This window comes from Myxocyprinus asiaticus, chromosome 32 (assembly GCF_019703515.2).
Source record: "Myxocyprinus asiaticus isolate MX2 ecotype Aquarium Trade chromosome 32, UBuf_Myxa_2, whole genome shotgun sequence".
In the NCBI taxonomy this organism is placed as follows: Eukaryota; Metazoa; Chordata; class Actinopteri; order Cypriniformes; family Catostomidae; genus Myxocyprinus; species Myxocyprinus asiaticus.
In genome coordinates this window covers 19283676-19308262 of record NC_059375.1, presented here as the reverse complement: position 1 = coordinate 19308262, position 24587 = coordinate 19283676, and the positions used below count along the sequence as shown (strand labels likewise).

Genomic DNA, 24587 nt, shown 5'->3' with positions numbered 1-24587 from the left:
GTAGAAATGTAGCATTCACAGTCAGCCATGATTACTTTAATCAATGAGTGAAAGTGTCAAATAACAGGACGGTTACTGAGATTAAGTGAGCAGTTTTCGGCCGGTCATGTGATTCTAACATGGCAGCCCCCATGTGCGGACCCTCTCCATGTAGACTAAAACAGCTTTTATAAGTTTACTGATGAGAATGGAGTCTTTATTTTAATGTGAGTGGTCATGATTCCTACATATATTGCAAAATTGCAATTCATGTTTTAGGAGTTAATCTTTTTTAATGAGGAAAAAATTACTGAATGCACCTTTAAATAGGCAGGACTTCAGGTGTATTAGAGTCTAGTGTAGTTAGAGTCTTCGCCCCATCAAATTGGCAGCCTCACACAGGAGAAGCAAAAGAGCAGTGGCATTAACAAAAAGCTTTCATCATTACATCACTGAATGAAAAGTGAAAGTTCTGCGCTGGTTGTACTGAGCTTGTGAGTAAAAAGAAAGATGTCTGAGATGAGGTGAGTGTGGTTTCTAAATTTAAATCCTAAGATTTGCCTCATTTAGTTATTTAAAAATAAATGACAGACAAGGGGTTACTAAGGCTGGAAATGGTTGAAATCAGGTTGGGGTGACTTGAGGAAGGCAAATACACTGCCTGGCCAAAACATTTTTCATACTCTAATATTTTGTTGGACTGGCTTTAGCTTTGATTACAGCATGCATTCATCGTGGCATTGTTTCGACAACCTTATGCAATGTCACAACATTTATTTCCATCCAGAGTTGCATTCATTTTTGGCCGAGATCTTGTATTGATGACGGGAGAGTCGAACCACTCTGTAAAGTCTTCTCCAGCACATCCCGAAGACTTTCAATGGGGTTAAGGTCAGGACTCTGTGGTGGACAATTCTTGGGTGAAAATGATTAGTTTCAAAGCAGCTTTACAGAAAATCATGCTTTAACAGAAAATGAAACTGTAATATCTATAAAGTCTTAAGAGTGATCATTGTGTAGTTTGATAAAATACGATTGTGAATTGTTTTTAAAAATAAGTAATTAAATAATATTTGTATTAAGAACCCCTGTGAACAAGCCGAATGCGACTGTGGCAAGGTACAAAAAACTCCTTATATGTATATACCAATTCAGTTTCTGTTTTATTTGACAATAAAATTTAAATGAATCACAACTCATTTGTCAAGGATAACACAAAGTTAAAAAAACTCATTTCCATTATGGTCCTTGTTGATATTATGCAACATTGATGACATTGATAGTCAATGGCCTTTACATAGTCTACTATATCTACATGTATAAAAAAAAAATTACAAATGCAATACAATACCACATAATGTAACTATACATGTACACAATTTTTAAGAAAACTTTCAACTTCAAACTTCAACTTTCTCTCTACAACTAATATTTGTTATAATAAACTCGAGTTAGCGATTTTGATTTTTTATTTTTATCCTTTAATTTAAGATTAAGATTCATTTATGATAGAAGCGATAATATAATATAGATAGTGTCAGAATAAACATCAAACGCATGTCATCGTTGTCAATTGAGGTTTGGCCAATAACGGATAAGCTATGTCATCATCAGTCTGATTTGGGTTAGACTTTGAGTAGACTTTGCTTAAAAAACAACAACAACAAAAACCAAAAAACAACAACAACAGAAGAGTGCCTTTGTAACCAGGGATTGAGGTGCTTCTTGGTCATGATGGCGTCCTTAAGAAAGTACTGTGAGAAAGAGACATTTCAAATGGCCTTTCATTCTTGGCTTTGCTTAGTGTTTGCTTTAGTAAAAGCTTATTGAAGCTTTTCCACTCTGGTGCATTTTTGGGATGCCGCCTTCTATTTTTTTACACTCAAATTTAAAAGCTCACCATTTACACATACTGTGGACTAATTGCCAGAAATGTAAATATTATTGTATATGTTTACAATCTTCTGATGAATTGTAAGCATGTAATTTTGGTTTTGTTCACACAATCTCCCTCCAAAAAATCTTATTTTATTCCACATTTTATTTTCCTCTATCACCTTCCATAACAAAATGCAGATCTGAAATATATGTACATTCAGTCTAATTTCACTGTCATATAGCCAGATAATGATGTCCTCAGAGTACTTCTGGGACTGAAACTATTGTTATGTTCCAAGACAATGATGAAAGAGTCTGAGAAATTGGTGGAGGAGGCTTTGAATGGGTCTCCAGAACATCCACATGTCATGAGATATGTTGGTATATTCTTCAGGGATCAAGGGTCTATAGACAGGTCGGTTGCACTGCTGAAGAAAGCACTTGAAAGCTCACCCAATTCATGCTTTACACACCATCAGTTAGCATTGTGCTTCAAGAACAAGAAAATGAATTTACAGAGAGAAAGACGTGACACTGAGGTTGTAGATGAGGCTCGTGATAAAAGCATCTACCATTTGGAAAAAGCAACCTCCATAAAAGCTTCCTTTATTATTGCAATGAGTGAGCTGGCACTTCAATATGCAGAGAGAGGTGATCTGTACATGGCAGAGGGACTTTTTGAAACAACATTTAAGACGGCTACAGAGACAAATGACCATCTGCATGTAGTCCATTTCCACTATGCTCAGTTCCAGCAGTATAGTATCAGGCGTGAGGATTTAGCAATCCAGCACTACAAGGAGTGTTTGGCAATAGGTCCTCATACTGGTGAGGGGACTAGAAGTGCTCAAAAACTGATGAAGATTGCCCAAAAACATATAAAGGATGACCCAAATGATTGGAAGGCCAATGAGATAGTGGGATTAATTTACCAAGTAAAGGGTGAGATGTGGCAGGACAACGAGTGTCATGCAAAAGCTTCAAGCAATGAAGAGGATGATGAATACCTCAAAAATCTTGATGAGCTTATGTCTTTTCAGTAAATAGTAACCTCCTACAGGGATTCAAAATTATTTAGTGAGAATAAAATATATGTAACCAGGGACAATAGTTATTATTTCTTAAATGTTACTTGTTTTCCACCTTTTACTCATATGTTTGAGTTTTTTAATTGTTAAATTTACAGAATATCGTGTTGTTGAGTTTTTTCCCTATGGGTTTTGGCTGTTGTTGTCTGGTCTATCAAGACAGTGTCTTTCAAAAGATTGCATTCAAATCTTTGGAAAGTGAATGTGAAAATGCTGACAAATTGTGTAGTAAAGTAGTATGTAGTCAGCATTTATATACATGTGACCTGCTGGTTCATTGGAATACCATTTTAATGCAAGAGTAATGTATAGGGAATGCATTGTAGGGATGTTAGATTTTTAAGTGCAATTATGGCTGGTGTTAGCATGAGCTGTTTTGCTTTTACTATATTGTCAGTGAGATTAGATGATTTCCTTGTATTTCTTTGACAAATAAAACAATCTGAGGGAAGAAAAACTGCGGAAATCATGTACAGGGAAATATTTTTGTGTGCTTCGTGTGCTTACAAAATAAGCACTTGTGGTATAAGTTTGAACAATAACTAATCTCACTTAAACTTGCAAATAAAAATATTACAATCCATCTAATTGAGCAGTGGCAGTCCTGACTCACAAGGTACCCTAGGCGAGACCAGACATAAGCAGCTATGGTAATTGTATTAAAGCTATTAAAGAAAGAAAATGTTTTAATAATGTAACTATCAAATGATAGGCCTATTATTTCTACTGTAAACTATGCTGAATTTATCTGGTACAAAATCTTTAACAAATAGGGAGGCAACATTAAAATGAACAATTAAATTTATACTAAATTAAACAGAATTTAATGCATACTAAATACAACTAATACAAATATTTAGTCGAAAGCATAGTGTTAAAGCGCAGCAATAACCTAAATATTTTCCTTCAAAAAAGAAGACGCAGTGACTTCAACACATGGGCTCAAGTGAATTGGTGGATCAGTTATTTGAACTGGTTCACTTACATGAACAGAACAAACCAATTCACTTGCATATTTTGGACTTCCCAAGAGAGCAAACAGATTAAAGATTTTTTGATTTATAGTGAATAAGAACTTAAATTTTGGTCTTTCATCATATCGCTTCAGAATACAAGAATTAACAACATGATCACACGGGAAGTCTGCATGTTGCTTCCAAATGTTCTTGTACCCTGGCATCGGCCACATCATGATGAGTTACTGACAAGGGGCATCTCCCGTCAGACAGTTTCGCATCAGTTAAAACATGTTTACCTTCACTTGTGGCATGACCGGAAGTGCGCTGCATTAGCAGCATGGGAAACATGGGCTCTTGTCCTGTGTTGAAACCAGAAAGCAAGAGGGCATGCAAAATGATTGATGAGTATGATTCGGAGGATGCATTTTCAAAACAACTCTTTTTTTGCACCCATTTCTGGGCATTTCTCCTGAAACCAGAGCTCCCACATGCCCATACGTTCAAAAACAGTTTTGCTTCGGCCACTGGGGGCAGTGCTTTGAATTTCAGCAAGCATAGACCAACCGCCAGGGTTGGGAGGGTTACTTTTGAAATGTATTCCACTACAGATTACAGAATACATGCTGTAAAACGTAATTTGTAATGTATTTCGTTAGATTACTCAAGGTCAGTAACGTATTATAAATACTTTGGATTACTTCTTCAGCACTGGTAGATTTTTTTACTTGTTTTGACTATAAAGCATCTATCTAATTTATCTTGTTTTAAGGATTTTTAGATATTTTTACAGGAAAACAATACAAAAATTATTATCAAGTATATTATTTTTGCCCTAATATCAAAGTTCTTACTAGAAAAAAAGAAATGATGATCCAACGTGAATTTTCTTGATAAAAATAATATGATTGTGTCTGGTAACGTGCTTGTAAAATGGCTAGAAATAGCATTTTAGCTCAACGTAAAGCTGACAATTTACACAAGGTTTATTTCTATTTCTTCTGCTCCAAACTTACTTCAGACTTACTTCTCTGTCTGCTCGTATGAATGTAACACATCATAAGAAAGTGTTTCACCGCTGTTCAAATGCACTTTGGATCGCATCATTTATATGGATAAATGTTTTCCAACTGTATAGATTAAATATTAAATGAAACAAATGACAATAAAATGCAAAGTAATCTCTTCAGTAATCAAAATACTTTTTGAATGTAACTGTATTCTAATTACCAATGATTTAAATTGTAACTGAAGTGTAATACAGTTAATTTTATTTTGTATTTTAAATACGTATTCCTGTTACATGTATTTCGTTACTCCCCAACCCTGCCAACTGCACATGTTTACTGGAGCATGGTGCTCACCACATGTCAGTGGACATGTACCGCAAGTTTAGCTAAAGAAAAGTCAACCGTTTCCGAATACACTGTGAGATCATTCTGGGATTAAACCACTCAAGTTGTATGGATTACTTGTATGCTGCCTGTATGTCCTTTTTGGAGCTTGAAAGTTTAACTTACATTATATGGACAAAATCATAGCAAATTATCTTTGTTTGTGTTTTGCTGAAGGAAAAAAGTCATATGAATTTGAGACGGCATGAGGGTGAGTAAATGATGAGAGAATTATAATATTTGGGTGAACTATCCCTTTAAGTCTGAAGTTAAAATCTGACAAATTCAAACTAGGATTCTGAAATCCATGGTCATTTAACCGATAAAATTGGATTCTATAGTTAGTATGTTTCTTTAATAGAGCCCCACAAAATTGCTGACAAGATTTAAAAACATATACCTACGCATGAGAAAGGAGCCTAAATGCATTGGCAACAGTGGCGTAACTTGGCTCTTATGCCCCCCAGTGCAAAAAACCTGTCGGGCCCACTCCTTGGGGAGCCTGGGTCATTTATCATCACCCGTCAGGCCTGCAGTCATTTTTATGCTTCCTTTTGGTCGACTGTTGCGGGCCCCTTCTCACCCTGGGCCCTAATGCGGCTGCCCACCCTGTCGTCCCTGTAGTTATGCCCCTGATTGGCAAGTATCTCAGTGATGTATGAAGCCTATAACTGCATTAATTAAAAAATAAATAATAGGCTAATAATGCCATTCTAAGTCTCTACCATGTAGTGTATAGTAGTTCTTATGCCATTTAAATTAAATTGATTTAAATAATGAAACAAGTTCACACATCATCACAGAGGCATCATTTTGTAATACTGTAGACTAGAAAAATGATTTTAAGTCCTAAAACAACAAAGCTCTCTATACAGGTGTATGTACTTTAATATAATGCATGTGTAAACAGAAAATGAGGCAATATGTTTCTTTGGTGTAGTTGTAGTGAGCATGCTGTCCTTTCTGGAACATTTAAAGGTTTCAATTGGACATTACCAACATTTATAAGAACTAATAAAACAGACAAAGTTTGAACTAATAAAATCTCTCTTTTTTTGCTTTCACAATGGTTTTTAATTGGTACTGGTACTACTCATGGACATAAGATGCTTTTACATATATATGGTCATATTGTTTTTGAGCAATTTCATACAACAACCCATTTGCAGGGCAGGGGTGGATTTGCTTCCCTTTCATCACTGAATACCAACCCAGGCTGCTCAGAGGTCTAGGGATCAACACTGCCCTCTTCTGACTTAAAACATAACCTACTCCAACTGGAGCTTGAGCTAAAATGACCTAAATTCTGTAATTCTGTGGTCCACAGGAAAACAGACACATTTACAAAAGGAAAACACACTCCTTGCTGATACATGAGGTATGAGAAACGTGGAGAAAATTCTTAAAATTTAAATCTTGATGCATTGTGCACCAGCTTGTAGCCTCTCCTTTTTAATGCTTGCCATTCTAGATAAGAATGAAATGCTTTTAACAGCGAGACAGTAAAAAGGCACATTTTTACACACAAATTTTTTTTGTTGTTGCAGTTAATTAAACAATATTGCTAACAATATATGTTGCTAACATTTTTTACAACTGATTAAAAAAATAGACATATGAAACAATACAAATGACTATCCCAACACTATGAAGTGGCTGGGATAATTATCATCAAGTCTTTATTTTTTTGGAGTATAATAGTCCACTTGTTTGCCTTCACATGGCTCCAGTTTTGGGTCTTTGTTCAGGCTGTTCTTGTGTTTTCTCTGGCAATGGCGAATGATAGCGACTGAGAACAGCAGGAGAGAGCTGGAGATCATGGCAAAGCTGCTCAGTAAGAATGTCGCTGTGTAAGTCCCTGTGGTGTCTACCAACCAACCTAAGAAACAAAATCACAGAGTTGATAACATTTTGTCATTCAGACGTAGTTTCTGCAGTGTAGAATACCAGTTTTTCAGGGTGGTGAAATTGGATCAGTTTGATTGGTTAATTTGTCTCTGTATATTAATTGTTCATATCTCTTTCCTGTGAAACCACACAATGGTCTTCTTCTATAATGCACATGCCATATAAAAGTGATAACTGTGGTTAATGTTTTTTATTAAAAGGATATTCTGGGCTATTTTCAACCCAATGTCTATGTACTGTGGCATGCTGTGAATAACAATACAGACAATATTTTTGACTTGTCTCTCATTGTGTGTAAATAAACAGCATTGCACTTGTAATGAAAGCTATATATATATATATATTTATACAGTTGATTAAAAAAATAAATATATAAGTCACAGAATTTTGTGGTTCTCACCTCCAATGGGTGGGCTGACCAGATAGGGAACAGCATGAAGGAAGTACACAATCCCGAGAGCTGAAGAAAGGTAAGTTGTCCCTACAACATCTGATGTCACCACAGGAATAAGGGCAACATATGCTCCATCAAAGTACCCGTAGAGCACAGAAAAGGGGACCAGCAAGACAAATGTGTGTAAAAGTGGGATAAACAGACAACATAGTCCCTCCATTCCCACTGCAAACATGTAGCATATATTCCTATACTTCTTCAGACATCTAGAAGAGATACAGAAAGGGTTAGTCAGCATAATAAGAAACACTATCAATATTCTTTGTCTGTTTTCTTAAAACCTGAGCAGTTTTAGCCATTTGACCTCTCAAAATCGTTAATCTTTGGACAAAAAACCATTACAAGTACAACATTTTTTCCAATTCTAATTCTAAACTGACAGCTGTTTATAACAATATCTGCGCTTACATGATGAAATCCTTTTCTTAATCACTACATTTTTACCAGTAAAAATATATATAAACATTCTTAGACCAAAATGCATTTAAAAGCAACGAAATGACAATACGTTAACCCTTGTTTTCAGAGAAATTTCAAAACAATTAGTGATATTCGTGCTTAAAAACAAGAAAAACCAATTTGCTATTTACCTATTTTGTTAGATTTCTCTGAAAACAAGACCTATAGGAATATTCCGGGTTCAATACAAGCTAAGCTCAATCGACAGCATTTGTGGCATAATGTTTATCACAAAAAAAATAAATAAATAAATAAAATAAAAAACATGTTAACTCATCCCACTGTAAGTAGTTTACCGTTACAATAAGGCACTTACAATGGAAGTGAATGGTGCCAAGATTTGGAGGGTTTAATGGCAGAAATGTAAAGCTTATAATTTTAAAGCTTATCATTGCTCTGTTTAAACTGTTTAGGGCTTAGGGTGTTACGTCGTCAGGGCAATGAAGTTGTAAAATTGGACGTAACTTTACACAGAAAAGGTTAATAAGCAATTTTATCACACTAAAATCATGTTAAAATGCTTATTGTTTAGGTCTTGTGGCTATACTTTTGAAACAGTGAGTATTTTAAGGTGTATGGACTGGCCCCATAAACTTCCATTGTCAAACTTAATTTAGTGTTAATCAACAATGCCACAAATGCTGTCAATTGAGCTTAACTTTTATTGAACCCGGAATATTGCTTTTAATATCTTATTTCATTGACTTCACAAGTAAATGTATCTTGTTTTAAGGATGTTTATAGATGTTTTTACGGCAAAACGTGACAAAAATTAGAAGACAAAAAAAAAAAAGCAGTGTAGAAAGTAATGGATAATTATCCATAAAGAAAGTAAGCAAAGAACACGTGGTTCCATCAAGAAATGACCTACTCCTGTTTTTGACTGTAATGTAACACTCTCAGTGCACAAAACAACATACCTCCTGTCAGTAAGCCAGCCAAATGTAATGTTCCCAATGATGTCAATGACTCCTAATATGGACATTAGGAAGGCAGCATGGTGATGACTGACACCAACATCCAGTGCGTACGGTACTAGATACACAAATGGCAGGCTGCAGCCACTAGCCAAGAGCAAGAAGGAGCAAGCCAGCACCAGGAAATCAGGCATAAGCAGGAAGCGGTATTCCTGCATGGACTGAAGGCAGCGTTGTTTAGTATCCACTTTTAATTTATCACTTGCAGTCTTCCCCGTATGGATACCGCTCACCACTGGCAGTTTAACTTCATACCCACACTCTGAGTCCACTGGAAGAGGGCAGGCCTCCTCTTCCTTTAGAATGATGGGCCGTAACAGAGCTCCACATACACACAGGTTAGACACGAAACCACCCAGAATGAGGAGGGCCCCCCGCCATGAGTAGTGCTCGATTAGCAGCTGCACTACCGGGGCCAGGATGAAGGTCCCAATGCCACTGCCAGACATGGCAATGCCATAGGCCAAAGCCTTTCTCTCACAGAAATACACCCCAACCATGGTGATAGCTGGAGTATAACAAAGAGCGAAGCCAATCCCTGAAAAAAGAGGTATACTTATTCTGAGTGCTAATTTTAAATACAGCTGTAAACATAACATCTGTTAAACGTACTGACTGACCTAAAAATGTGGAAACATCTAAATTAACTGGTTCAAGTCAAAAATATAATTTAATATGACTGAATTGTAGCAATAGCTCCTTAAAGGGATAGTTCATCCCAAAATGAAAATTCTTTTTTCTCAACCTCATGTTGTTCCAAACCAATTTGACTTCTTTTCTCCATGGAACACAAAAGGTTAGCCAGAATGTTAGTCTCAGTCTCACTTAATTGCATCTTTTTTCCATACAATGTATGTGAACGGTGATTGAAGGCTCTGATACACTTAGAGCTAGAAAGAAGGTTAAAAAGCTGAGCACCCATATAATGTTTGCGAACATTTAGACACTGACCATGCCGCTGGCAGAGGTGTTTAGAGGAGTATTTAAATATAAGATGCACACTGTCCAGACTCCATCCATATAAAAGCAATGTGACATTAAAATGTGTTGTCTATGGCCCCATTTACACCATGCATTCTTGGAATCTTGTCACCCGAACAATGAATAATATCCTATGAATTATTCCATTGGAATACACTTGGAATATCTCATCTCTATCCTCAAATACTCCCCGTTTGTTCATTTGGCTTCACTCGCGCTTTTCAGACGAGAAGTATATTTAGCAATTACAAAGCACCGAACACGAGATGAATATCATAAAATTTGCTTCGGTGACCCAAAATGTTTATCTGGCGGCGGCTAAAAAAATTTCAATGAAGGAAAAACCCTGACTGTCAAAGTGATGGAAAACATTTGAATTATTCATCAATGTTTTTAAAATTCACTAAAAGATGAAGAATTTTCAGTTACCACAACTACTGATGTAATATGTAAGCATATAGTGTTTTCCACTTTGCGCAGGTAACTTTGATCAGATCTCTATTCGATCACAGTGGAGACGTATTTCACCACAAGTTGTAAATGCAATCCAGCTAAAGAATATCAAAGTTTTAACCACTTGATGATGATTTAAAGTAATATACATATGCTGTAGATAATATGTAATTTGTTATGTTTACATTCTGCATTCATGGTGCTAAATTCTAACGCTAACATGCTATACGTGGTCATAATATGCACCGTAACCATCTGTTATTGTATTTTATGTTGAATTTTGTGATGTAAGATCATCTGAAGAAGGTGTTGGTGTCAAAGAATGTGGAGTATCGGGTCACACCCACCACTGAGGTGGACCGAAGACAGTAACAGCAATTTTAAGAGCCATTACAAAGTTTTTCTGAAAGTTTGTGCTTGCAAGCTGTTTTGAACCACCACAACTAATACAAAAACACCTTTTTTGGCCAGATTTGGCAAATATCTAAATCAAAATATCTTTGTTTGTATTCTGCAGAAGTAACAAAGTCATAAGTGTGAGTAAATGATGAGAGAATTATCATTTTTGGGTGAACTAATCTTTAAGAATATTGGCAGATTGAGACTGTCAGTCCCTAACATTCTTCCTAATAATAACATTCTGCCAACTCTCCTTTTATGTTCCACAAAAGAAAGAAAGTCATGCAGTCCATGAGGCAAAGTAAATTATGGTAGAAACTGCAGGCCGGCATTGCTTGCATACACCAAGTGGAGTAAATGGGTCTCTAGGTAAGTGTTTTACTCTTAGAAGTCTTACCAGTTAACACTCCCAGGGAAAGGTAAAGATATTCCAGACTGGTGGCGAAGGAGCTGAGAACTAGTCCAATGGAGGCCAGGAATCCTCCTAGTATTACAGCTATGCGACATGACAACCGATTCCCGATCAGGCTTCCAAGTGGAGCTGCAAAATAACATGTACATAAACATGCATGTTGAGCAAGGCATACGGAACAGTACGCTACAAAAAGAATATTAACAAGATCAGAGCTTAATAGCAGTCTAAAAGTCAATTTAAAGTAATTAGTACATCTTTGATGGACAAGTCTGCTAATAACAGTTTCTTACGTCTTTTGTTTACTAGTCAGCAGGTACAGCCTAAAGATGGCCTTTCCTTAGCAATGTCATTCTTAACATTGCGTTTACTGTCAACAGCAGACAGCACTGGGTGTAATGAAAGCAAACAGGCCTGTTTTGGATCAGGCTTGTGACACTGGCATGTCCTCTCAAGATGTTCGCTGTGTGTTGCTGACTTCAAGAGAAAGTTTTGAGCCTCCCACAGGCTACACGTCTTCCTAGTGTCTTATGCAACATTATTGTCTCAGATGGAAAAAAAAACTCTGCCTCTGCTCATGTAAAACATGTGTGACCAGTGTAGAAATCAGCTAGTAGAGATAAATTTAGTGTCAAAAAGAATCAGCGTCTTTTTTTTAAGTAAGAGCCAGTAAAGCAACAGTAGGTCAAACTTTCTGATGCTGAAATTGGTCTGTGCTTACTAAAATTCGAATCACTGCCCCCAGTGGCTGAAGCTGGAAGCCTTGTTAAAAGTATGGACATGTCTGACCTCCAGTTTCCAGGTGAAATGTCCACAGAGTTGTATTTTTTTTTGTAAATAATGTAATGCAGTCAACAGGAATGCATATTTTATTAATTACTTACATTATTTATTAATTACTTACTCCCTAACCCAAACCACAACCCTAAACCAAACCAACAGAGGAGTAAAAATATCATTTTAGAGCAAAAATGCTACCTCCCACCATTGTTTATGTGAAAGTGATTACTTCCTGGATTCCATCTGAATAGAACCCGTGTCTCAGAAATTGCTTGTGCAACACACTATCTATCAGTAGTGCTAGAGAGAAAGCCAAGGTGATCACATTTTAATCGATACAGTAACGTCTATTGGGGGATTGTGCTTGTCAGTTGTTCGACAGAATGTGGTAGATTTCAGGATACAGGTATATTCGGAAGTAACATGTCGATTTTGTGATCATGTTGTATCACACTGTCTGAAGTCATAAAAGATGGGTTTGTTTAACTGTGAGTTCATTTACATGCAGAATTTTAAACGTGTTTTCCGGTTATTATTCTTAATGTTGGATCATGTAAATGCATTAAACAGTGCTATTTTATCGGGGAAAGCTCATAAATGGTTTAAGCTAGATTTTTACATATTACCCCGAATTCGCTGAGCATGTTAATGCCTTTACCAGCACTCTGGCAGGATATTCGATGTGCGCATGTCTGTTTATAATTTGATGTCAAAACCAGAGGAAAACCCCACAATTTCAAAATCTTGTTAACATGCAGTGATTTTTGATAGTTCTCAGTGTTTTGTTGTACATGTAAATGCACTCTTTATGAGAATGCAGTATGATCATTACCTACCACAAAGCATGGTTGTGCAGTCCACTAACGAATGAATCCATGCCGTCCCAGAGTAATCTCTTGCAAAGTTCATTTGAAATTCAATGAAAAATATGGAGATGCATCTGGAAAAGAGCAGAGACATCACAATTCTGATTATACCAAAGATACAGAACACAAACATAGTACACACATTGCATGGCTTTTAAGGAACATACTTTGATCATTCAGAATAACAACATGCTTTAAAGTCCAATGCTGAGGTTGCAGATTTCAAGAGGCACTATGGACCGAGTGCCATTCACAGGCGGTAATAATGAATAGCTGTGCAGATCGTGACTGTTTGGATATGTAAGGCTGGGACAGGGCTAATGAGGCACAAGACTGTGCAGTGCCTGCTCTGCACCTGAACAAACACAACTAGATCACCAGGCAGGTCAGCCGGGTCAGAGCACTCAGTGTGGGCAACCAGCAACTCTCACGTCTTCCGTCACTGGTCAAAGACAGACGTGTCTGGCGGTCAGCGATCAAAGAAGGAGATGTCCTTCAGTCAACCGTTCCACAATCAGTGTGAAAACACTGAATATTCTGCTCATGATAGTTTGTCAAGACTTCAAAGGGAACAATCTCACTCTAGGTCTGGAATAACAACATGCAAATACAGGGTGATAAGAACTTTTGAAGGGGATACAGGGTTAGTTTACCCAAAAAGGAAAATTCTCTTAATTCTGTCATTATTTACTCAACCTCATGTTGTTCCAAAGAGTTTTGAAGAGTGTTGAAGCAGCTCTTTTTTCATACAATGAAAGTGAATGGTGCCTTAGGCAGTCAACAGTGATTACAAGGAAAATCAACATGCTGCTTCCCTGAATCGACCTCATACTACTGAATTACTGACAATTACTGACAAGAGCCATCCCCAATCAGACATTTTTGCAATAATTCAAATATGTTCACCTTTTCCTGTGGTGATCCAGGAAGTAGTCACATTCACACAAACAATGGTAATTCAGTGGAGTTCAAAGCATTGCTTGATGCTGGCGTTGACGCCCTGATGCGAATCGTGAACGTGGCTTCACGATTGCTGTAGCAAAGCGGATAGCTACACTCTACCAGCAGATTAATATTGTGGAGGATGAGAGTTTACGAGATTTTATACCCACTGCATGAAATTGCAAACTATGCGGAGACTAGTTGTTTCAATTAGTCAACCTCTCATTTAGACTTTAGGAAATGTTTAATGTTACTTGAATTGGTGCTATTTTAGTGCATTTCTATTTTTATATGGTGAAAGGCTTTGTTTGGAAAATGCTACAAATTGTTTTGTTTTCTTTCCTAAGATGGAAATAAATACATTTTGACAGGAAAATAAGTATATTTATTGTCAAATTTCAGCACTTTCAAAATCTGTGATTTAATCACGATTAACTATAAAAGAATTATGCGGTTAATCGCAATTAAAAATTTTAATCAACTGACAGCACTATTAAAAACACACTTTTGATGCTACCCTATGGACACCTAGGGTAGTGGTTTCGAATTTCAGTAAGCAGAGACCGATTTCAGCATCAGAACTTTCGCCCTCCTGTTGCCAAGTGTGATCAGACTTCGGTCAGTCCTTAAAATTCTGCCTAAAGGCGTGGTCACATTTAACTTTGCACGGCATAATTCCGTGAGCGAAGAAGGCGTGGGCAGATATTGAGTGTTTGAAACCAGAAAAAAGGAACTGCCAAACACTCTTTTTAATGCTACAATTTCTACTCTGGGAGAGTTGAGTTAAAAAGAAACACACCGTTAAATTTGTTTTTTTTCCCATTGTGAATATTCAATATAGCAGTGTATGAAGCACCGCCCACACAGAGGCCACTGCCAAACCAAGCAACTTCCTATTGGTCAATGCGGCGAATTCTCATGTCAAAGTTCACCAAACTTGAACTCCATGTGAAATCCGTGAGGGGAATTTTTTGCCACTGGAAGTCCATTGTGCGGAATTAACTTTCGCACAGATTACCATTGAGAATTTGCCCGTGAAATTTTGTTTTGCGAAGGTAAATGTGACCGCGCCTTCAGGCCACGTCCACACTAAAACATTTTCATTTGAAAGCATATTCATTTTACTTCATTTAAACCCCTCATCCACACTAGAATGCCATTTTCCTCCACTAAAAATGGAGTGTTTCAGTTTTCCATTACTGCATACTAGAGGCCTGACGCAACAGAGTGCGGTGCGAGACAAGTTTTGATTGCTGAGTGCAGGTGGGAAGACACTGATGTGTGCGCAGGAAGGCGGGAGAAAGAAATTAATAGCAGGACTCCCGCAAAATATAAATATCTAAACATAAAATAAAAATTACTCAGTTATTTTATATTTTTAAGGTACAGAATATCATTCGTGTTATTCATCTATTGTGCAAGAGCAACAAAAATAAACAATTTACAGGTGCAGGGTTGGTGGCTCATTCATACAAATTATTCCTCATGCTCCATTGTTGTGGAAAGCACCCCTCTGAGGCAAAATGTCTGAGCAAGAAGGCCCCTTAGTGCTACTTATGTAAACGCTTTATTAAAGAAAGGTACAAACAAAACTTTTAAACCAACCACAGGTAAATCAGATATTTGGCAATGTGTTAACAAAACGTGTTTCTCTCTCTCTTTCCATTTATTTACGCGTGGGAATTAGATAAAAAAAAGCCAATGACACCGGAGCGGGCAGGAGTGGGACAGATTCTTACGGGAGCAGGACTGAAAAAAGCGCATAGACCTCTACCTGTGGGCTTTTGCGGGCGGGAGCGGGACAAAACTTGAAAGTTGTGGATGGGAGTGAACAAAATGTGACACATTTTTTGAGGGAGAGGGACAAAATGTGACATAGTCTCGAGGGAGCGGGTCTGAAAAATCCATCCCGCGCAGACATCTACTGCATATTTTGAGAAATAATGACATTAGGAAAAGGAAAATGGATTAGTATCGACGTGTCCTCACATTTCCTTTGGAGTTCCACAGAAGAAAGAAAGTCATAGGGGTATGGAACAACCTGAGGATGTATAAATGATGACAGAATTTTCATTTTTTGGATTGTATCCCTATCATGCTGTTGATTCAGCTTAACTTGTTTGAACCTGGAATATTCCTTTAAGGAGAGAAAAGAGAATATCCACAAGATAAAGAAGAGTTTAAAAAGGCACATTTTCTGAAGACCACTGGCTGCCCTTTAAGCTCTAAAAGAGGTTTCATCATCTGCTACTCTTCAGGTTGATTATTACCACTTATCTCTACAAGACTTAAGAAATGGTTGAAAGAGTCCTTGTTTCAGAGGTGAGAGGTCACATGACAGAGCTGTTGTGTTCAGCAGCAGCAGCTTCGCAGACCTGTTCAGCAGGTTCTCACGTTTTGCACCTTGCTTGACAGGGAATGTACCCATAAATCCATATCTAAATCTCATGATGACATACAGTTGATGTCAGAAGCTTACATACACCTTAGCCAAATACATTTAAACACAGTTTTTCACAATTCCTGGCATTTAATCATAGAAAACATTCCCTGTCTTAAGTCAGTTAGGATCACTACTTTATTTTATAGTAGAGAGCATGATTTATTTCAGATTTTATTTTTTCATCACATTCCCAGTGGGTCAGAAGTTTACAAACACTTTGTTAGTATTTAGTAGCATTGCCTTAAAATTGTTTGTACTTGGGTCAGAACATTTTGAGTAGCCTTCCACAAGCTTCTCACAATAAGCTGCTGGAATTTTGGCCCATTCCTCCAGACAGAACTCGTGTAACTGAGTCAGGTTTGTAGGCCTCCTTGCTCGCACACGCTTTTTCAGTTCTGCCCACAAATTTTCTATCGATTGAGGTCAGGGCTTTGTGATGGCCACTCCAATACCTTGACTTTGTTTTACAGTATGATGGCTGCGTGGTCCCATGGTGTTTATACTTGCATACTATTTTTTGTACAGATGAACGTGGTACCTTCAGGCGTTTGGAAATTGCTCCCAAGGATGAACCAGACTTGTGGAGGTCCACATTTTTTTTCTGAGGTCTTGGCTGATTTCTTTGATTTTCCCATGATGTCAAGCAAAGAGGCACTGAGTTTGAAGGTAGGCCTTAAAATACATCCACAGGTATACCTCCAATTCAGTACACCTCCTATCAGAAGCTAATTGTCTAAAGGCTTGACATCATTTTCTGGAATTTTCCAAGTTGCTTAAAGGCACAGTTAAATTAGTGAATTTAAACTTCTGACCCACTGGAATTGTGATTATAGTCAATTAAATGTGAAACAACCTGTCTGTAAACAATTGTTGGAAAAATGACTTGTGTCATGCACAAAGTACATGTCCTAAACGACTTGCCAAAACTATTGCTAATATTGAATCTGTGGAGTGATTAAAAAATGTGTTTTACTGATTTCAACCTAAGTGTATGTAAACTTCTGACTTCAACTGTAATTATAGTGCTTAAATTTGTATGAAAAGCCAGTCAGTTTGGCACATTCACCACCTCGGGGAGGGTGAGAATATTGCTTTATGGTGATAAAGCCAAAGCAGTGTAACAGGAAGACCTTACATATGACAAAATATTAAATACATAGAAAAATATTTTAATCTATAATAGTTATAAATAGAAATATGTAGTAGTAACAAACGTCACCTGCAATTTGTACCTTAAGGAGCTATTTCTATCTGATCTAACCCTTAAAATTGGTTGATCCAGTGTTGTTAATTAATATTTTTTAACTTGAATCAAACCAGTACATGTAGATGTCACCACATGAAGCACATTTTTAGGTTAATATTTTGTTTTCAGTTCAGTCAAACCAGTAAATACTTTATTCTTTTTGTTTAAAGAAAACTCTTTCTATAGGTAGTAATTACTGGCAAATAGTTGTAAAACAACACAGTGTTATCTGTGTCCATGATGGCTTTATGTGTGAGGGTCTATAAGTTGTTTACCAGTCTGTCAAATGTAACCTGATCTGAAAGGCTGTCGCAGAAACACCAGATAGCTCTTGTCACTTTGTGAACCAATGACTCATTCTAAGTAATTCTGTTTGTGGAATGAACTAAACATAGCATTCAGTTGTACCTCATGCTCTGTACTTATCTTTAACAGTTTGTACTATTTATCAGGTTAAACCCATATGAGGAATGAATCCTAACACTTTAAGGATAGCATGTATAAGTAATTGCCAAATAATAGAACAAAATATTATTCAGCTATTGATTAGTGACCTGTCAACAACCTAACAGAGGTTGGTAGAGTAGCCAAAAACTGTAAAAGTACAATTACTTCAAAAAAAAATTTAATTACTCAAGTAGAAGTAAAAGTACTAACATAAATAATTACTTGAGTAAGAGTAAGAAAGTATCCAATTAAAAGAGTACTCAAGTAGTGAGTAACTCGTTACTTTCACAAATGACATAATGGACTTTAACTCCCCTGTATTCCATTACATAATACACATTGAACACGTACTACAGAATTATTATTATTATTGTAATTCATAGAAATTCTGTCATCATTCACCATCATGCTGCTCCAAATCGGTATGATTTTCTTTCTTCCATGCAACACAATAAGGAGATATTATACAGAATGTTAGCCTGAGTCACCATTTACTTTCAGGGAATGAGTTTTTTTCTCCGTATTTTGAAAGTGAATGGTAACTGAGACTGTCAGTCCCTATCATTCTGTCTAACATCTTTTGTGTTCCACAGAATACAGAAGGTCACACGGGTTTGGAACAACATGATGGTAGGGAAATGATGACAGAATATTAAATTATGGCTGAGCTATCACTTATAGTTACACAAGAATAGTTCACCCAAAAATAAAAATTCTCTCATCACTTGCTCGCATTTAAGAATGTGCCAGTGATCTGTTTCTCATCCACACCTATGACATCGCTTTTGAAGATATTGATTTAACCACTGAAGTCTTATGGATTACTTTTATGCTGACTTATGTGATTTTTTTTTAGCTTTAAAATGTTGGCACCCATTCACTTGCATTATATGGACCAAAAGAGCTGAGAAATTCTTCTAAAAAATCTTCATTTGTATTCAGCAGATGAAAGAAAATCATACACATCTGGGATGGAATGAGAGTGAGTAAATGATGAGAATTTTCATTTTTGGGTGAACTATCCCTTTAAGGGCTCTTGTCAGATCTGGATGAATTTGTCAATAAGAAGAGAGGTTTGGAAACCATTCTAGTAATTATTACAGTGAAAATGTGAGCACGAGTGGGAGAGAGAGAGACGCCAGTTTACTGCTTCATTCACTCCTGCAATGTTTTTGCATGCTGAATGTATTAAATTACTTTTTGACAAATCATTACTTGATTAAAATAACATAATAACATATAGAGAGGCAAAACATACAGATACATTTTAAAATATACTCTTTATTTATATTTAAACAGAATTTTGCCATTAAGCTGAATAATTCTTTATTTACTAAATAATTCACTGAGGTTATATTATTTTAACTCAGGAGACTGCACACAACAGAAATTATAATTCTGTGGATGATTTAAATATGTGGTTATAACATGTACGTTATGATAACTTTGGTGCTGTTAATGGTCGGAAGAGAAACGCTACCCAGCTTGTATTGGAGTTTAAAGATACTGAAGTATAACAAATAAATATAATAATGTATATTTGATAAAAATGTGTTTACTCTTTATATTAACATATATATAAAAAATGACAAACAGAATGAAGATTTAATGTATTAATATATTATTTAATAAGAATAACAAGTAAGGCCCAAGTATTTTTAAAAGTTCATATGTGACGTTGTTTCTGTGACAGCCCCAGAGCTCCAACACTCGGTGTATACGTCAGCGTCCGAATTAACTCACTCATTTCGTTCACTCACTGCTGAGATATAGTGCACTAACTGCCATTTACTATATAGGAAATAGTGAAAGAGTGAACAGTTTCGGATACAGCCACTCTCTTTGCCATTCGATCACCTCACACCCACACATCTCTCATGTGCGCCTCGTGCCCCTTGCTGTGCACGTGCAGAAATGCTGTCTGTTTACGCTCCAGTTGTCAATCACGTGAATGGCAGAGCACAAGGCATGTACACTTAACTTGGATGTTTTCATAGATTTATACAGTTAATCAGCCCGTAGCTGCCATAGTTGCCAGTAAATGCGTAAATACTGCTCATGACATGCGGGACTCGGAACAAAGCGCACTGATATATCGCTGCACTGATTTAAAAATGTACACTTAAAAACGGATGTCTTAAGAGCCAAGTTACATTATCACCCTAATTTGACCATCACGTTACACAGAAAAGTCCATGTTAGCATTAGAGCCAGAACTTACCTCGACGTGCTGCCTTAAATTGAAGCTGAGATTTTTATCTTGAAATATCCACTTGTTTTGGTGTTAAATGAAGGCATTGCATGACAAAACTATTCTTTTTTCACTGTGCGGAGCGAAGAAAGTGTTTTTGTCACTTTGATAGAAGAGCATGATGCTGCAGCAGTGATGGACTCGGCTTGAGTGACAGTCTGTGACAGTGCACGCAGCTGTGTGAACTTCTGCTGTCGTAAAAGTCCCATTCAGTAATCTCTCAATAAATTACACTTTAATTCAAATTAAACCCAGTACTGCAACGACAGGAACGCTGCCCATTGTAACGAAGTAAAAGTAATTTTTTTCATTTGAAATTTACTTGAATGAGAGTAAAAAGTACCCACTTTTAAACCTACTCTAAAAGTAATTTTTTTTTCCAAAAAGTTACTCGAGTAAATGTAGCATGTTACTACCCACCTCTGCAACCTAAGGTTTTTGTTCACAGCTGAAAACAGAATCACTAATATCAGCTTAAATAACAGCCCTTGCAATTGTCTTCTTGGTATAAACAACCACATAACCTAAAAAAACAAAACAAATGCAAAGTTTACCTTGTGACAGCTCGAGTGCAAACAGTGACCACAAAGCAGCCAGCCACAATCATCCATCCCCACCCTCCGTCTGGAGGAAGGACCCCTCCTTTCTTCTTTTCCTGAGCCATGGAGTCTGTCCTTCCCACTGCTAATATTTCCCCTCCAAATCTCCAAAAGCCCTGCAGCCAGTCCTAAACACTCGTTACACGTCTCTGTCGCCACACTCAATGCTCATGAAATTCCTTCTGCAGATGTGAGGCCCGGTCAGTGACTCTGCTGAGCACAAGATCACACACGCACAGACACACACAGCAAAACAACCAGGAATAAGTAACAAGTTCAGCTAAAATGATTAAAAGGCAAGATGTATGATGCATGTCTTCTGTAAGTGCCCACAGATGCTGTGACAACATCCAGAGTTTAGTGTTCTAGTGTGGACAGCCTCCTTTTTGGCCCTACAAAGCAAGTGAGCCATGCAAATTATTCACAGTGAAAAGTTAAATGACTTGTGATGCATGACCGCTTCATGGGAAATGTTCTAAATGACGAACTGCCAAAGTAACTCGGGACATTTCAGTCTCCCACCCTGACCTGTCCAAGGTCTTTCGACCTAGTTGAAGTGTTGAGCCAATTCTTTCAAAGGATTTTGCCAGAGAAACATTTTTACTGGAATGCTGTTTCTGAATATCACCCAGTTTTTGTATCCTACAACAGTACACATTGACAGTACTGACAACAGTAATTGACAATACACTCACTGAGAACTTTATTATGAACACTACAGTCCTAATAAAGTTCCCGACGTGGTCTTCTGATGTTGTAGCCCATCCACCTCAAGGTTCGACATATTGTGCATTCTGAGATGCTATTCTGTTCACTACAATTGTACAGAGTGGTTATCTGAGTTACCGTAGCCTTTCTGTCTGCTCGAACCAGTATGACCATTCTCCGTTGACCTCTCTCGTCAACAAGGTATTTTCTTCAGTAGAACTGCCGCTCACTGGATGTTTTTTGTTTTTGGCACCATTCTGAGTAAACTCTAGAGATTGTTGTGCATGAAAATCCCAGGAGATCAGCAGTTACAGAAATACTCAAACAAGCCCATCTGGCACCAATAATCATGCCACGGTCGAAATCACTGAGATCACATTTTTTTCCTCATTCTGATGGTTAATGTGAACATTAACTGAAGCTCCTGACCCGCATCTGAATGATTTTATGCACTGCACCACACCACATGATTGGCTGATTAGATAATTGCATGAATAAGTAGGTGTACAGGTGTTCCTAATAAAGGTATCAATGAGTGTATAATACTTATTGAATCTGTGATTCAATTCTGCAGTCAGTCCCCTTATATATCTATGATAATGTGATCTGTCTTTGCATTTGCTGAAAACAACAGCTGCAGTAAGCTATCTGAGGTTACTTTTCTTGCTGACTAGGTGTGGAATAACTAAATTCGTGAAGCCCTAATAACAATAGAATTTGACAAGTGCAATACGCAATGTATCTGTACACAATGTACACTGTCAGTTTTGTTCCTTATTATGCAACTGAACCAACTGCAAATTGCTTCCCTGCAGCATGATTTTAAAAAAAAAAAATGTATTTCTTTTTTAATGAAGCAAATCACCAGTTGATTTCAAGGAATGGTTTCACCTCCTCTCCCTCAATGTAAAGTATGCCTTGTCAAATGCATGTATAATTAGTCTCAAATCTGATCTTTAACATGCAAGCCCAGTCACATGCAAGGACTTGCAAAGAATTGCTTTGGTGCATTTAATGTGCATGGTTCCCTTCAGAAGTATGATTTTAATAAAGAGAGATATTGCCACAACCTTTTTTTTGTTAAGAGGGCATTTCTGATGTTTCTTTTCAGTTATTCCCTTTTATTAATTAACTCATTCATTTTTATATTATGTGGCCTATTACTATTTAATTGTGCATCTGTGCGCAATATTACGATTATTTGCAATTCATTTGCCTAAAAAATATGTTCCACCCAAGACACTGTTATTGTAATGAGAGTTTTTTTCATGTAATCGAAAATAATCATACAACAGTTTGACCTCAAGTGGCCGTTCAGACCTAACACGCATGACAGCCGACTTCAGAGTGCAGACGTTAATAATAATATTAATAATAATAATACAACTGGGGAAAGTTTCATGGCGTGTTGTTTTTTCTTTGAATATGTTTTGAATATGAATATGTATCCTAATCACGATTGGAACGCGTCGTTCACTTGTTGAAACTCACACCAGATGTTTGTTAAACTTCTCAAAGCGGCAAACTCGTCTGAAGCACTTACCATTTCAGACATTTACCGCAGACACCGTCCAAACATTCCCCATTCAAGTCTATTTTCCCGACCCTGGAAACACATGAACAAGTCCAGTTCTGCACATTGGATTAATTCAGTAAGTGCGATATGCTCATCATCATCATCATCATCATCATCTTCACCATCGTGCGGCTTTCTGCAGGGAACAAGTCTGCAGCTGCTGGAACATCCTGGCCGCTGCACTTCAACGTGTTCCAGCGTGCGAGCAGTGAACTTACCTACCTCTGTCTCCACTCCCCCTGACACGTGAAAAGAAAATTATGCAAGTATGCATGGCAGGGTATCGTGACGATTTCTCTTTGGGTACTGGTGGGAGCTGACTCACCTCAAAAGTTGTGGAAGAACAACATCTCTGCTCTGTTTACAAACGTGCATGTCTGACTAGGTTTAGTTTTGGGAAATGTGGCAGACTTTGGTGTAAAGTTTGATTTTTTAAATTGATTTTAGGCTATTTGTTGGGTACAAAAGTGAAGGACAAAGAACATTCTTAGTTGAGAGTGAGCCCTAACAGTGTGTTTCTTTAACTTCAGACACTTCCATGTCCGAGGGGTTGATTTTTTATTAAACATACTGTAGATATGATTGTTTTAGCCTTGTCCCAGACCTAGACTTTTAATATTAAACTATGAAACCCCATTTCAAATGACAAATGATTCCATGTTTAAACTTAACAAAGACTGAAAACATAAACCTATTTACTGTGAAAATGTTTTTCAAAAATCATCTAATGGAAATATTAATTCTGTTAAGAGTCTTGGTCTTGCCGTCATTTCCACCACACTAAACAGTTTTGCCACTAATAAAGTCTTTTCAAAAGTTTGCGTGCTTGTAGGTCATTTTTATTCAAACTAACAGATTTAAACTTTTTTCTTCTATTTGTTATATGAAGGTCATTTTAAAGATGTCTTTGAAACTTTTACCATCCCTTCATTATTTATTTTTGGTACTTTTAAAATGCTTTTTAATGTATAGTTTTTATTGTTTTGGACTTGTCACGAGACTTTCAATATTGAACTATGAAAATTTTTTTCAAACAAACAACTACATGTTTAAAACTCTTAGAATAATAAAAAAAAAGTTAAATAAACAAACTATTTTCAGTCTTAATTGTTTGAAAATTAATTCTATACATTTTTCTAAAATTACAACTGTCCCACAGTTGTGCCGTCATTTCCACCAAACGAAACAATTTTGCCCCTAATAAAGTCTTTTCAAAAATTTGCGTGCTCTAAAAAATTTAAACTTTTTTTATATATATAAATATGAAGGTCATATTGGTGCTTTTAAAATGCCTTTCATTTATAGGCTTTATTATTTTAGTCTTGTCCCTGGACTTTCAATATTGAACTCTGAAGATTTGTTATAAAAATACAAACTATAACATGTTTAAA

The 24587-nt window shown here is 36.8% G+C and overlaps 2 protein-coding genes across 3 annotated transcripts; one reads left to right on the top strand and one right to left on the bottom strand.

Moving 5' to 3' along the window:
• Nucleotides 1–1171: 1171 nt before the first annotated feature.
• Nucleotides 1172–5456, top strand: LOC127423257 (interferon-induced protein with tetratricopeptide repeats 5-like). The gene has a single exon (XM_051667412.1). The coding sequence runs from the start codon at nt 2160–2162 to the stop codon at nt 2898–2900; it is 741 nt and encodes a 246-aa protein (XP_051523372.1). The 5' UTR covers nt 1172–2159; the 3' UTR covers nt 2901–5456.
• Nucleotides 5457–5512: 56 nt separating this feature from the next.
• LOC127423255 (monocarboxylate transporter 12-B-like) lies at nt 5513–24057 on the bottom strand. Of its 2 annotated transcripts, none has more exons than XM_051667408.1 (7): nt 23164–24057; nt 20868–21125; nt 12955–13058; nt 11324–11467; nt 9037–9631; nt 7604–7863; nt 5513–7174 (listed from the first exon to the last, which is right to left on the bottom strand). In XM_051667408.1, exons 2-7 carry the CDS (start codon nt 20975–20977, stop codon nt 6975–6977), a joined length of 1413 nt encoding a protein of 470 aa, XP_051523368.1. In that variant the 5' UTR covers nt 20978–21125; nt 23164–24057; the 3' UTR covers nt 5513–6974. The 2 variants fall into 2 exon arrangements, with proteins under 2 accessions (XP_051523368.1, XP_051523370.1); XM_051667410.1 differs by having other exon boundaries at nt 20868–21122.
• Nucleotides 24058–24587: the final 530 nt, after the last annotated feature.